At 44.9% G+C, this 13,913-nt stretch overlaps 1 protein-coding gene across 3 annotated transcripts in view; it reads right to left on the reverse strand.

Annotated features, from left to right (window-relative positions):
• Positions 1 to 4,516: 4,516 nt before the first annotated feature.
• The window catches only part of FAM163B (family with sequence similarity 163 member B), a 61,393-nt gene continuing 51,996 nt past the window's right edge, over positions 4,517 to 13,913 (reverse strand). For 2 of the 3 annotated variants that reach the window (XM_007475246.3, XM_056812661.1), the window contains 2 exons: positions 8,693 to 8,808; positions 4,517 to 8,161 (listed from right to left, as the gene is read on the reverse strand). In XM_007475246.3, coding sequence (XP_007475308.1) covers positions 7,769 to 8,161; positions 8,693 to 8,785 — 486 coding nt within the window. In that variant the 5' untranslated portion in view covers positions 8,786 to 8,808 and the 3' untranslated portion in view covers positions 4,517 to 7,768. Of the gene's footprint in view, positions 8,162 to 8,692; positions 8,809 to 12,777; positions 12,881 to 13,913 lie in introns of all 3 variants that reach the window. The other variant, XM_056812660.1, reaches the window with a different exon arrangement.

Raw genomic sequence — 13,913 nt, forward strand, 5'->3', positions numbered from 1 at the left:
TGAAGTTTTGAGGGAGAACTCTGGATTTCTGCCATCACTAGAGTGGCAGTAACACACAACCTTCCTGTTAAAAGGGCCAGAAAAGTCTGTCTCAGACCTTGATGACAACCAGACTGAGGCAGTTTTGCAAATATACCCATGAGCCTTCTTTGTACCAACCAACTTTTAAAAAACATTATGAAATATCAGAGCTGGAAGGGATTTTAGAATGTAAAATGTTAGAACTTGGAAGAACATGGAATGTCAGAACTAGAAGGAATCTTTGAATTGTTTCAGAACTGGAAAGGACCTCACAGAATGGAATGTCAGAGCTAGAATGGACCCTAAGACACTAGTACAGAATGTTGTATGTTAAGGGAAGTTAGCTAGCACAGTGGATAGAGTGTCAGGCCTAGAATGGAGAGGATCTAGGTAAATCTGACCTCAAACACTTCCTAGCTGTGTGACCCTGGACAAGTCACTTAGACCTGATTGCCTAGTCCAGTGATGTCCAGTGAATCTTTCAGAGATGGAGAACTGCCCCTCCCCACCCCCCAAGTGCTGTGCCCACCAGCAGAGACCACCATGCCCCACCCACCTCCTTACTCCTCATAGGGGAGGCAGAAAGTGCTCCCATTGGGCTGTTGGGTGGAAGGGCGGGGATGTGAAGAATGTCCTCAGTGAGTATAGTGAGGGGAGGGGAAGTGGCTTGAGTGCCCTGCTCCCTTCTAGCTCTGCCTCCTGTGAACTGCCCACCTTATCCCCTGTGCACTCCCATTGGTTCCTATGCATAGGGGCGGGACATGTGAAAAAATGTCTTCAGCCACAGTGGAGAGGGGGAGGGGAGCAGCTCCATTGGAGTCCCTCTGCTTTTCTAGTAACAAACTGGGGGGGGGGGAGGGAGGAAGAGGAGGGAGGATGGCAGAGTACACTCTGTGTGTCAGAGAGTGTGTCATCTTTGGCACCTGTGCCATCTGTTCACCATCACTGGCCTAGTCCTTACTGCTCTTCTGCTTTAGAATTGATACTAAGATAGAAGGTAGGGATTGCTTGGGCGGGGGTGGGGGGGGGACTCTCTGTGTTGCCCACCCTGTAGTACAGATGAGGAAGCTAGGGCTGAGAGGCAGGAAGTGAGGTGTCCTAGGTCATGGCAATAAATGGTAGGGCTGAGGCTTTACTCCATATGTTAACAGCATTAAACACCTTCACCTTCCAGGCAACTAGATGGCTCAGTGGATAGAGGAGTCAAGAAGTTGTTGTTGAGTAATTTCAGTTATATCTGATTCTTCATGACCAGTTTGAGGTTTTTCTCGGCAAAGATACTGGAGTGGTTTGCGACTTCCTTTTCCAGGTCATTTTATAGATGAAAGGCAAACAGGGTTAAATACATTAATAAAAATTAAAATAATTAATTAATTAAATTAATTAATTAATTAAATTAATTAAATGCCTTTTCCAGCATCACACATTCAGCCTCAGACACTTACTAGCTGTGTGACCCTGAGCAGGTCACTTAACCTTTGGCTGCCTTAATCTACCCAAGAAGAAGATGGCAAACCACACCAGTATCTTTGCCAAGAAAACCCCAGGGATGGCATGGTCTACTGGGTCACGAAGAGGCAGACCCAACTGAACAAAGAAATAACGAGGTGCCAGGTGCCATGCTAGGATCCAGGTCTCTAGATTCCCAATGCTGTGCTTCATTCATAATAGCCTGCTGCCTCTCTAGCTGTTGCTCAAAGCAAGATTGGTATATGGTGATCTGAGTAGGGCACACCAGAGCCATTGGAAAGGCAGGGAGAGCCAGCTCTGAGCTGTTTCAGCTTGCTCAGTGTTCAACATGAGCATTTCCACTTTAGAAAGATTTCCTCCCCCTTCCCCATCCCCATCTCCTAGTGGGTTAAACAATTGCCAGCACATCCCAAGAGTGTTCCATAAACATTGCCTGAGCTCAGCAGGGGCGTACTACAAGGCGCAGGGAATGCAGTCATCTCCAGATTGGAGGCTTACAATAATATTGATAACTGGCATTTAGATAATGCTTTAAGGTTTGCCAACAGCAGCTCAGTGGTGTGGGAGATTGAGTGCCAGGCCTGGAATCAGGAAGACCTGAGTTTTGAGTTCAAATGTGGCTTTGGACACTTATTCGCTGTGTGAGCCAGAGGTGATCACTTCACCCTGTGGGCCTCAGTTTCCTCATCTGTAAAATGAGCTGGAGAAGGAAAGGGCAAACCACTCCAGTATCTTTGCCAAGAAAACCCTGACTGGGGTCACAATTGAAAAGTGACAGAACAACAACAAAAAGGTTTGTGAAGTATTTATATTCATTCTTTCTCCTGAACTTCACAAAACCCCTGGGCTGAAAGGACTAACAACTTCTCTAGGTAGATCACTGTCAACTTACGGCACTGCTTATATGCCAGGCTAAGCTTTCTACAAATATTAAATCCTATGAGATTCTTTCAATAACCCTGGGAGATGTGCTATTCATATCCCCATTTTATAGCTGGGAAAACAGAAGTGAATTGAGTTATCCAAGGTCATTCAGCTAGGAAACATCTGAGGTCAGGTTTGAACTCGGGTCTTCCTGTCACTAGGCTCATGTATTTTGCCATTAGCTCCCTATTTTAGGAGGGGTGGAAGAAGAGAGAGATAGTGAGCCAGAGAGACAGAAAGAGAAGACAGGAACACATAGAGACAGAGAAAGACAGAAATAGAGCCAGAGAAAGAGAAAGAGAAAAAAGCAGAAGAAAAGGAAGGAGACAGACTAAAAGAAAGAGAATGTGTGTCTGTGAGAGAGACAGAGAGGGGGAGAGACAGCAAGAGAGACAGAGGGAGAGAAACAGAGGGAGACAGAGACAGAGAGACAGGGACAGAGACAGAGAGGGAGGGAGAGAGAGACAGAGGGAGACAGAGAGAGACAGAGAGGGAACGAGAGAGGAGGAAAGAGAGGGAGAGATAGAGAAAGACACGGGGAGGGGGGGAGGCAGGAAGAGAGGAAGGGAGAGAGACAGACAGAGAGAGACAGACAGAACTGGGACAAAGATGACACCTCTCATGCCTGAACCTGACAAGGACAGCCAGTGGTTTAGGTCCTTGTTCTCCCTCTCTTCCTAGAAGGCAGTGGGGCCTCCTACCAGACATGACAAAACTTCAGAGAAAGCCACCTTAGATGGAGATTCTTTAGTCCTTCCAGCTGGTGATGGAGAGATCTTCCTGCCTACCCAGTGACTGAATTTATAGGAACTTGAGCCTCTGTGAGACTTACTGGGTCTTCGAGTTGTCCATCACTTGCTGCAGCTTCCAGGAGGCCAGGAGACCGACTGAGGGACACTGGTCATTCAACAAGGTTTTCCAGGCCAGGGACCTACCTGTCCTTTCCCAAACCAGGGTCTGTAGAACTAACTGTTCCAAACAAACTTTACTTTAGAGCTATGTCCAACCCGTTCGTGTTACAGATGAAGAAAGAGGTTCAGAAAGGAAAAAGGTTGTTGCTCCAAGCCAGGCAATGAATTAGTGGTGACAAATGCCTAACCTTCACTAGGCTATAACTAACTTGATTTTTTTGCTTTGTGCACCAATACTAATTGAACATCATGGCTCTTTTGTACCAATTTGCTTCATAGGATCATAGATTTAGAGCTGGGAGGAACCTCAGAGGCCATTGAGCCCAACTCTCTCATTTTACAAAGAGAAAATTAAGATCTGTCAAGGTTGAGTGACTTGTCCACAGTCTTATGATTAGTAAATTGCAAGAGGAGGAACTAAGACTTGAACCCAAGTCTGATGTCAGAATCAGTGCTCTTTCTTATGAATTAGCATGGTTATTAGGGGCACTCTCTTCTCTTCCTTGAGCCCTTTAATGAGAAAGATCCCTTAACGTAGGAAGGAGCTGACTTACTTGCAGTATTCAGGGTTTAGGAAGACTGGGTGACAAGATGACAACATTCTGGGCTTCCCAAGGCTAATGATCTGATCCTAGATTTAGAGCCAGGAGTGACTTCAGAGGCATCTAAGTCAACCTCCTTTTGTTTTACAGATAAGGAAACTTAAGACCCAAAGAGCTTAAGCTTTTTGCTTTGCCCCTTTTATGCAAGAAGTAAGGGCCAGCTTTCAGCAAATTGAGAAGTCAGACAAATTTGTCTTTGGAGCCATCCTTTCCCTTCTATCTCTCACCTTATATTTCATTCTTATTCTTGCTCAGTAAATCTCTGTTGAAGGGTCCCCTGATTATTAATATGCCAGCTAATATCAAAGAATGAGTTGGATATGGGATATTTGCATATCAAGGGGGAATTCTTTAAGACCTAAAGGAATAGGGGCAGCAAACCATTGCCCCATTCACTTTAAGGACTGAGCCAATGGATAGAGAGTCAGGTCTGGAGATGGGAGGTTTTAGGTTCAAACCTCAGACACTTTCTAGCTGTGTGACCCTGGGCAAGTCACTTAGCTCCATTTGCTTAGCCCTTATTGCTCTTCTACCTTGGAACCAATACCAGGACAGAAGGTAAGGATTAAAAAAAAAGACTCAAAAGAATAAAGCAATAGGTTGCCTTTATTGTGGTACTGGGTACCTGGGAGTTTCTTGAATGTCGGTGGGCACCATTCTCCCTGGAGCCTTGCTCTGCTTCCACTCATGGACTACAAATGTGGCCCCTTTCCCTGCTCACTCTGGGGGGGGTCTCTCATGTTTTCAGGTGGGCTGTATGGGGGCCACTCCCGTGCCTGAAGCCAGATGACTGTAATAGTTGCGATTCTTAGCCTTTCATTTTCAAAACCAACCCATACACCAATTATACGTCTGGGCTACAGCCTGGCCCTCGCTCACCAGATTCTTTCTGCTAAAGTCAGACTTCTGTACAATGTCACTGTCGGCCAGCATGGCCTCTCTTTCCTAACCCACTCGAAAGAGTGGTCTGGGAATGGGGACAGATTAAAGAGCCTCTTCTCCCCAGTAATGTCAAAGATAAGGTTTATTTCCTTTTGTTTTTGTGTTTTCGGCAGACCCAGGAGTCCCATTCAGCAATCCACCTCTGGGAAGTTAAACTGACCAGGTGTCTCTTGTTTCATTTCAAAGCTATCTACATCTATAAGTTTTATAGTTATGTATAGATCAGAAAACAGGAAAATAGAAAGACAACAGCCACAGGAAATTGCCCTCCCCATCCCTCCCCCCACCCCAGCCCCCCAAAGTCAAATGCAACCGAACCAACTTCAGATAAGAATTATACAAAGTCAGAGTTTGGTTCAAGCTATGTTATGACATCAGACCAATGAGAACATCATCCCTGGCAAAGAAACTCAGGCCAGAGCTTCCCAGACGACTTGCCCTATTCAGGGATGGATTAACTGAGCAAATCTAATGTGCTACAAACCAAGGCAGAAGGAGAAGAAGAAAGAAAATCCAGAATACTGAAAGTGGTGAATCTTTCATGTACTTTGAAACCTCTTCCGTGGAATTAAAAGCCTTCTAGGGAAGAGAAGAAAATAATCTTGTCACGGTGCACACAATATTTATAAACCAACCACACGTCCTAAAACAACAGCGTGCCCTTCATCAGGAGCAGGTCTTCTACGAAGTTTTAACTGAGAGTTCAGTGAGGAGTAGTACCTTCTTCTCTGGTTGTGGGAAGACTCTCACAAGGACTTTTCTTCCCCAAATTTTTCCAGCATAGTCTTGAAGGGGAAATCTCCAGAGATGGAACTGAGAGAATTCAAAGTGAAGCTCAGGAGACATAGATTTCCTAGGCAGAAAACTTTCCTTTCTTAAAAAAAACCCTTACCTTCCATTTTAGAATCAATACCATGTATTGGTTCTAAGACAGAAGAGCAGTAAAGGCTAGGCAATGAGGGTTAAGTGACTTGCCCAGGGTCACATAGCTAGGAAGTATCTGAGGTCACATTTGAACCCAAGACCTCCTGTCTCTAGGTTTGACTCTCTATCCACTGAGCCACCCAGACGTTCCCCTCCTCCCATCTACCCTTTAAAAAATATCATTTAATGAACTGCCACTGAAGAGGAAGTATTGCCTTTTACTAAATAGGAAATGACTGGAGACCTATACAAATGGCTGCTTTCACTGGAGATGAAGGGACTTGCCCATCATTAGGATTAGTGGATTTGTCTTATCAGCATGTGAGATACTATTACAAAATGATTTCTTTCTTCCACCAGACCTGGAAGACAGGTACCAGTGTCAGTGAGCTGTGTGTTCAGGTTAAAATAGAGAAGGAAGGAGATTGTTGTTTAGGTTTATGGATCAATGTTCCTCTTGGAAGGTGGGTGGCAGGCTGGAGAATGGGTCAAACTGGTTTCTGGCATCTGGGACAATGAGCCAAACTCCATGGACTGTCCTAGAAGACACATGGACTGCATCAATGAGCAAGAACCCATCTCATTTCTGCCAAGGAGGACAGGGTGAGTGTGTGAGATATGTGGTATGGTGTGATGTGGGTATGGAGTATGTGTGTGTGTGTGTGTGTGTGTGTGTGTGTGTGTGTGTGTGTGTGTGTGTGTGAGAGAGAGAGAGAGAGAGAGAGAGAGAGAGAGAGAGAGAGAGAGAGAGAGAGAGAGAGAAAGAAGGAGAGAGAGACTTGGGAAGTTGTGGGGCACATTTTGGGTCAGTTTAAAAATTTTAACATGATTTTTGGTGTGTCTATGTATGTTGGGGGCAGGACAAAAGGGAGAAAAGATGCTAGTTGTACTTCATTACTACTGATGGCAAATTAGGTGGTTTTTAAATATCCTTATCCTCATTCTCTCCTTCTTCATGTAGTTTGCTTCCCTGCCACCAATAGGAGGCTAGAAACCACTTTGGATCCAAAGGGATCTAGGGTTTCAAGAAGATGGGGAGAAACTGAAAAGAGGAATACCTTCATGTCCATTGGGGCCTGGAGGAGATTATGTGTTTCTGATTGCCTGCACCAAGTCCTTCCAGCCTCAGGTAGTAATTTGATATGTGAGACAAGACACCCAGTGTGGTGACCCTTAGGACACTTCTCTGGGAACCAGAGATGGCCTGGTACCAAAATTTCATTAATAATGGAGGCAATGGCTTAAAGTCCCTTAATTCTTGGGTTCTTCCTCACTTCCCCCCCCCCATGCCCTCTCACTCTGTGACTGGCATCTCTTAGCTGGAATTTACCCACTTTTGTTTCTGAGGCTCACTCCTAAAACAAACATCTTCCCTGCCTGACTGCCCCACATCCGGGGATCTTTCCCTCTTCCTCTCTTCCTTTTTGACCTCCTCATTGGGCATTAAACACAGACTGCCTGCTACTTGGTTATGTTGTCATGTTTCCTCCCTTCCCAACTAGAATGTCAACTTTTTCAGGACAGAGTTTCATTTTTTTATGTGTGTGTGTGCATGCCCCTGGTAGTTCCTAACATGGCACTGAACACATAGTAGGGGTGGAGGAAATAGTTTGCTGATTGACTAAATAACTTGTTCTATTGTCAGATCAGTGAACTACCAAATACATTCATTATCTCATAAGTTCTCTCTGTCAGACTTCCCTGGGGAGTCCTCAATGGTGAAGCTATTGTTCAACATCAGGAGGGTGAACCGAGGGCTCCCAAGTCAAAGAATGATGGAACTGGAAGGTACCTTAGAGACCATCTATTCAAAGCCCCTGATTTTTCAGGTGAGGACACTGCGGCCAAGAGGAGGGTCATGGCATGCCCATGGTCACAAAGTGAGTTAGTGGCAAAGCTGCGCCTGGAACTCAAGTCTCGATACCCAGTCCAGTGCTCCTTGCCCAGTGCCAGACCAGGGAGTTAGGATGGAGCTCAGACATCAGTGCTGATGCTACGGCTTCGGGAGAAAGCTTCGCGCATGGCAGAGAGGCGGTTGGGATTGAGGGCTTGGAGTCCACCGAAGCTCACCGGCAGTTCTATGTCTTCCTGGCTGATGTTCTTATAGTTGATGCGCTCGCCCCCATTTCGAACCTCCTCTGGTTCCTGAAGGAAAAAGGTTGGGGGCTCATAGTGGGAGCAGCTGGGGCAGACGGTGCGGCACTGTGGGGATTTCTGGTTGAAGGAGGAAGAGGATGATGGGTAGAGCGAGGGTCCGTTAGTCAGCACGATGTTTCGGTTGGAGTGGAGTGGTGGGAGGTGGGAATGGACGGCAAAGTCAGGCTCTTCCTCATCCTCTTCTGACTCATCTTTTTTGCAACAGTAATACTGGATGCAGAAGATGAAATAATTCTTAGTATTTTTAACATTGCCAAGGGGCTTTCCCATTCATCATCATATATGATTCTCCTAACATCCCAGGGAGGCAGGCAGGTTTTAAAGCCCAGTTTTTTGGGGGCACTTGAGTGGCTCAGTGGATTGAGAGCCAGGCCTGGAGGCTGGAGGTCCTGCATTCAAATCTGGCCTCAGACACTTCCTGTGTGGCCCTGGGCAAGTCACTTAACCCCCATTGCCTAGCCCTTACTGCTCTTCTGCCTTGGAGCCAATACACAGTACTGATTCTAAGACAGAAGGTGAGGGTTTAAAAAAAAGTCCAATGTTTTCTCCCTCTTACTACTGACGTTACAGATGGGGAAACTCATGTGGTGAGACAGAGGCCAAGCTGGGGATCAGTCTTTGAGGCTTGACCTTCCCTTTCCCCAAAACCTCCTGTTGGGTTCAATTAGGGGACCCTCCTCCAGCAGCCAGGAGAACACGGAGCTGGGGACCCAACCCAGCAAGCACGTATCGTTACTGTACCTGAAGCCTACAGTAGCAGAGGACTGCAATGATGCAGAGCAAAATGACTGTTGCTAATATTCCACCTGTGATGACCACAGTCCCGGCTGTCATTCGCCCGCTTCTCCATTAACTACCTGAAAGACACAAGCAGGCTTTGAAACACACAGAAAAGATCCTGAGCTGGGGAGGGAGGCCTGGGTGAGGACACGCGCACCCACCAGATCCTCCCTCGAGGCCTACAACCTGGAAGGTGAGTGCCCTGAACCCCGGCGGTACCTTGGGGGCCCTCAAGGCAGGAGGGAGGAAAAGGAGGCCACTCCAAAGGATTTTAGAGCTGAAAGATTCAAAGACACATTTAGCTCAATGCCTTCATTTTTTCAGAAGAGAAAACTGAGGCAAAGCCCCATGCAGAGGTTACACAGCTGGTAAATAGCTGATTTCAACCCAAGCTTTCTTTTTCTTTTCTTAAACCTTTACCTTTTGTCTTAGAATCAATATTAAGTATTGATTCAAAAGCAGAAAAGTGCTAAGGGCTGGGCAATGATGACTTGTCCAGAGTTATAGAGCAGGAAGTATCTGAGAGCAGATTGGAACCCAGGGCCTTTGGTCTCTAGGCCTGACTTGCAATCCACCGAGCCAGCTAGCTGCCTTTATCCTTTTCAAAGCATCTCTATGTCTATTATATCTCTATACCTAGCATCTTATTCTTAATCTGTAAAATGGTTACCACAACAGGGATATGATTAATCTCAAGGGGTTGAAGGGAAATTTCTTTTTTTGTAAACCTCAAAAAATGATATAGGAATGTGAGATTGTTGGCATTGCTGTCTTTCATTTCTGTATCTCCAGAGGCTAGCATCTAGTTTAGCACCCTGTAGGTGTCTAGCCAATATTGTTATATTCCTGGCTGAATGTGAGAGTCCAGACTTTAGGACTTTGCTGGCCAGTGAGTGGCAGGAATGGGCAGTCCCTGATAAGAGTTACTATATAGCCCCAAATATTGATAAGTATTTTTTTGTAGTAATTAAGAACTGGAAAAAGTTTCATCCTTTGATTTGGGAAGGGTTAAAGACAAATGATGGAGGGACAGCTAGGTAGCAGAGTGGATAGGAGATCCTGGCCTTAGACATTTCCTAGTTATGTGACCCTGGCAAGTCACTTAACCCTGTTGGCCTCAGTTTCTTCATATGTAAAAAAGAGCTGGAGAAGGAAATGGCAAACTACTCCAGTATCTTTGGCAAGAAAATTCCAAATGGGGTCATGAAGAGTCAGACCAGACTGAAAAATGACTGAATGATATCAACAACAAAGAAATTGTGATTTATGACTATAATGGAATATTGTTGTGCTATGAGAAATGGTGAATATGGAGATTGCATAGAATCATGGGAAGATCTATATGAACTGATGAAGAGTGAAATAGACACAGTCAGGAGACAAACATTCACAATGACTACAAGAAAAGCATAAGAACAGAGTAAGAAAGGAAGAGAGGAAGAAAGAAGGAAAGAAGAAAGGAAGGGACAGAGGGAGAGAGGAAGAAAGAATTACTTCATTGCTTTGAAATTATGATAACCAAGCTTGGCCTCAATGGAGAAATATGTCAAAGTTGGGGCTCATAGTTGTGGAGCATTGCATATATATATGTATATCTATATATCTATATATTTATGTAGAGATATCCCTATATATATATATATATATATATATCTTATTAGGCTTACATATTGCTTAGTTTTTCCTGAACCATCTCCCTTTCCTCTTTTCATTCTTTGCCATAGTCCCTCCCTATAATAAAGGGGGAATATCTCCCTCGAGAGAAAAGAGGATTATATTGAGAAACAAAGGTGGTATAAAAATAAAAATTAATAATTAAAAAGTTAATAAAAATGAAAAAGAAAAAAAGCAAGTCTCCTGGGTCAATATTCTCAGACCAGGAGTTCCCTCCTTCCCCCAAAATCCTTTTAGAGTTAGAATTTAACACTACCAACTCCTCCCTCTTTGAGCCCTCTCTGATGGGTCAGTGGATCTAATCTAGAGAGTGACCTTTACAAGGCCTATCCTCCGGCTCTGGTGTTAGATCTGGATATCAATTCTGGAGGCCCCAAGGGTAGCAAATATAGTTTTCCTCCATTTTCACAGCTTTGCCTGGATTTTTACCAAATTGGAACCTAAGTAATTTCAGCTCTGATATTTATAGCAACCCCCAATGAAGATGGACTAGATGAGAGGTTCTGAGCTTCTTTAAAAAACAACAACCTTATCTTCTATCTTGGAATCAATACTGTGTATTGCTTCCAAGGCAAAAGAGTAGCAAGGGCTAGGCAATGGGGGTTAAATGACTTGCCCAGGGTCATACAGCTGAGCAATGTCTGAGGCCAGATTTGACCGAAGATCTCCTATCTTTAGGTCTGGCTCTCAATCTACTGAGCCAATTAGCTGCACTTAGATCAGAAGTTCTTAATTTAGGGATTACAAACTTGTTTTAAGAAATTTTTGCTAGCTATACTTCAATATAATTGGTTTTCTTTGTAGTCCTATATATTTTATTTTGTACATAAATTTTACCAGACTGCCAAAGGATCCATGGCACAAAAAAGGTTAAGAACCTCTTCACCAGATGGTCATTAGGGTTTATCCTAGCTATAAATCCTAGGTTATATTCCACAGAGGAGGAAGAGCCCTATCTGTTTTGGAAATAGGCCCCTTAGAGAAGGGGTAAATAAGTTTCTAGGTCACTACAGACTCATAATAACCACTGAATATCAGAGCTAGAATTCCCTCATTTTATCGATGAGGAAACTGAGACTCACAGAGGTTGTAATTTGCCCAAGTTAGTAGAGCCAGGATTTGAACCCTTGGTCCCTGAACCCAAAATAAAGTTCTTCCTACTGTACCACAGGGATAAGGAAAAAAGAGATCCCCTCTGGGCAATTACCAGGAAAGCCATTTTGTAGTGGGACCCAGAAATAAGAGAGGGGGAAAATGGAGTGCAATGTGGGCAACCCAGAAATCCAAAGGGGACACCTTAAGAACTCCCCTGAGGTTCTGATCCCAGGAATTCAGCCTGGCCAGAGAAAACCATCCCTGAAAACCACTGATAAACAGCTAAAGATGGCATTTGTATCCCCTACTCTTGAGATCTGCATATCTCCCTGACAGACAACATCCCCCGCCTCAGTCTCCCCCCGCCCCAGTCTCTCACCCTTACATAAGTCACACGTCATCCTCAAGCCCCCTTTCTCCAGTCTCTTGCCACACGCCACACAGTCAGCTCTCTTTGAAACACATATAAACCCTATCTTTTGCTCCTTTGAAGAGGTAACCTCCATCTTGCCTCCCAGCCATGGGCCTTATTCATAAATCTCTTTTATTTTCTAAAGATTTATCTGGGCCTGGTAATGCCTGAAGTGGGAAACTCCTCCGAATCAGGATCACTCTCCTGGGACAATCTGCCGAAGTATTTGGTGCCGGAGCTGGGACTAGAACTCTGGTTTCCGAATGCCCCAGTTAGGGATCTTTCCACTAAACCTTTCCTGCCTCCCCTGCAGAATAGGACCCTGGAAAGGGCAAAGGGGGGTTCTCAGAAACTCTGTGAGGCCCTTAAGGTTTTGCAGGGCCCTAGGAACTTAGGGCTAGCAAGTGGAGGTGCACACACATACACACGCACACACACACACACACACACTCACTCACACCAGCTCTTGCAAAGCCCAACAGACAGTCGTGGCCTGGCTGGCTGCCAGAGTCAGGATGGAGCCAGCTGGCCCTGCCTGGGCCCTGCTGACTGCAAGAGTAAGACAAGTACAGGCTCCAAGTACGTGGTGTGTGTGTGGATGGAGGGAAGGAGGCTGGTGGGGCAGGTGGAGGTGGGGGGTGCCTCCCCATGGCTGGGATCGGGGTCCATGGGAAAGAGCCTTGTGGTCCAGACAAGTTTCATGCTCCCCCTGTTGAGGAGAAACAAGTCAAGTAGCGGTTCCCAGAGTGGGAGGAAGAGTTCTTAAATTGCATGCTTCCACCGCCCTCCCTCCTTCTGGGGTGATGCAGAGACTCAGCTCTGAGCAAAACCAGCTGTGTTTTGGTTTAGCCTTTCCCCGACTCACCAGGTAAAGCAAAGTACCACAATAATCCGCCGTACTCGTATATAGCCTTGGACTTTCCAAAGTGCTTTTCCATCCAGTATCTTCTTTGATCCTTACACCAACCCTGTGAGGGAAGTGGGGGGGTTGGATTATCACCCCCATTTTATAGATGGAGAAATTGAGGCCCCAGAGAAATCAATTGTCTCCTTCAATAGTCACACAGTGAGTGAGGGGCAAGGTAGAACTGGAATCCAAGGCTACTGGAGCCCCCAAGTGCAATGTCTTGGTTTAAAAGCTAGATGTTTACTTTAAGCATTCATAAAGGATTAGAGATAGTTTGAAAGTCCTTAGGATTCATCTTATCCAGTGTCATCATTTTAGAGGCAGCAAGGAGCTGCAGTGAATTAAAGTCAAGAAGACCTAAATCCAGCTTTATCCATCTGCTAGTTGTGTGACCTTGGGCAAGTCATTTAATTGTTACTTGCTTCTATTTCCTCAATTGTAAAATGAAAAAAAAAAAAGGATATTTTCTCCCAGAGTTGTTGTGGGGATCAAGAAAGTGTCTGATATGTAGCAGACATTATATAAATTCTAGCTATTATTATAATGATTATTTTACAGAGGAGGAATCTGAATCCCAGAAAAGGAAGAGACTTGGCCAAGGCCATGTAGCCAGAACTTGGACTATTGGAAGACCCATTAGAATATAAGCTCCTTGAAGGCAGAGATTATCTTTTTGCTTGTATTTTTATCCCCAGGGCTTAGAATAGTGTCTGGCACGTTTAGTAAGCACTTAAAGTTATATTGACTCAATTTAAAGTAGAGCTTTTTTTAAACCTTTCCTTCTGTTTTATATCAATGCTAAGACACAAGAACAGTGAGGGCCAGGCAATGGGGACCAAGTGACTTGCTCAGGGTTACACAGCTAAGAAGTGGTCTTAAGAAGTTTACAATCTAGTGAAGGAAGGAAAAGACACACAGTATTTAAGAGTACATTAGATGGTGAGTTAGGTCTAGAGAAGGGAGGTCCTAGGTTCAAATCTGACCTCAGATATTTCCTGGCTATGTGACCCTGGGCAAGTCACTTAACCCCCATTGCCTAGCTTTTGACACTCTTCTGTCTTGGAAACGATACACAGTATTGATTCTAAGATGGA

Source organism: Monodelphis domestica, chromosome 1 (assembly GCF_027887165.1).
Source record: "Monodelphis domestica isolate mMonDom1 chromosome 1, mMonDom1.pri, whole genome shotgun sequence".
Lineage (NCBI taxonomy): Eukaryota > Metazoa > Chordata > Mammalia > Didelphimorphia > Didelphidae > Monodelphis > Monodelphis domestica.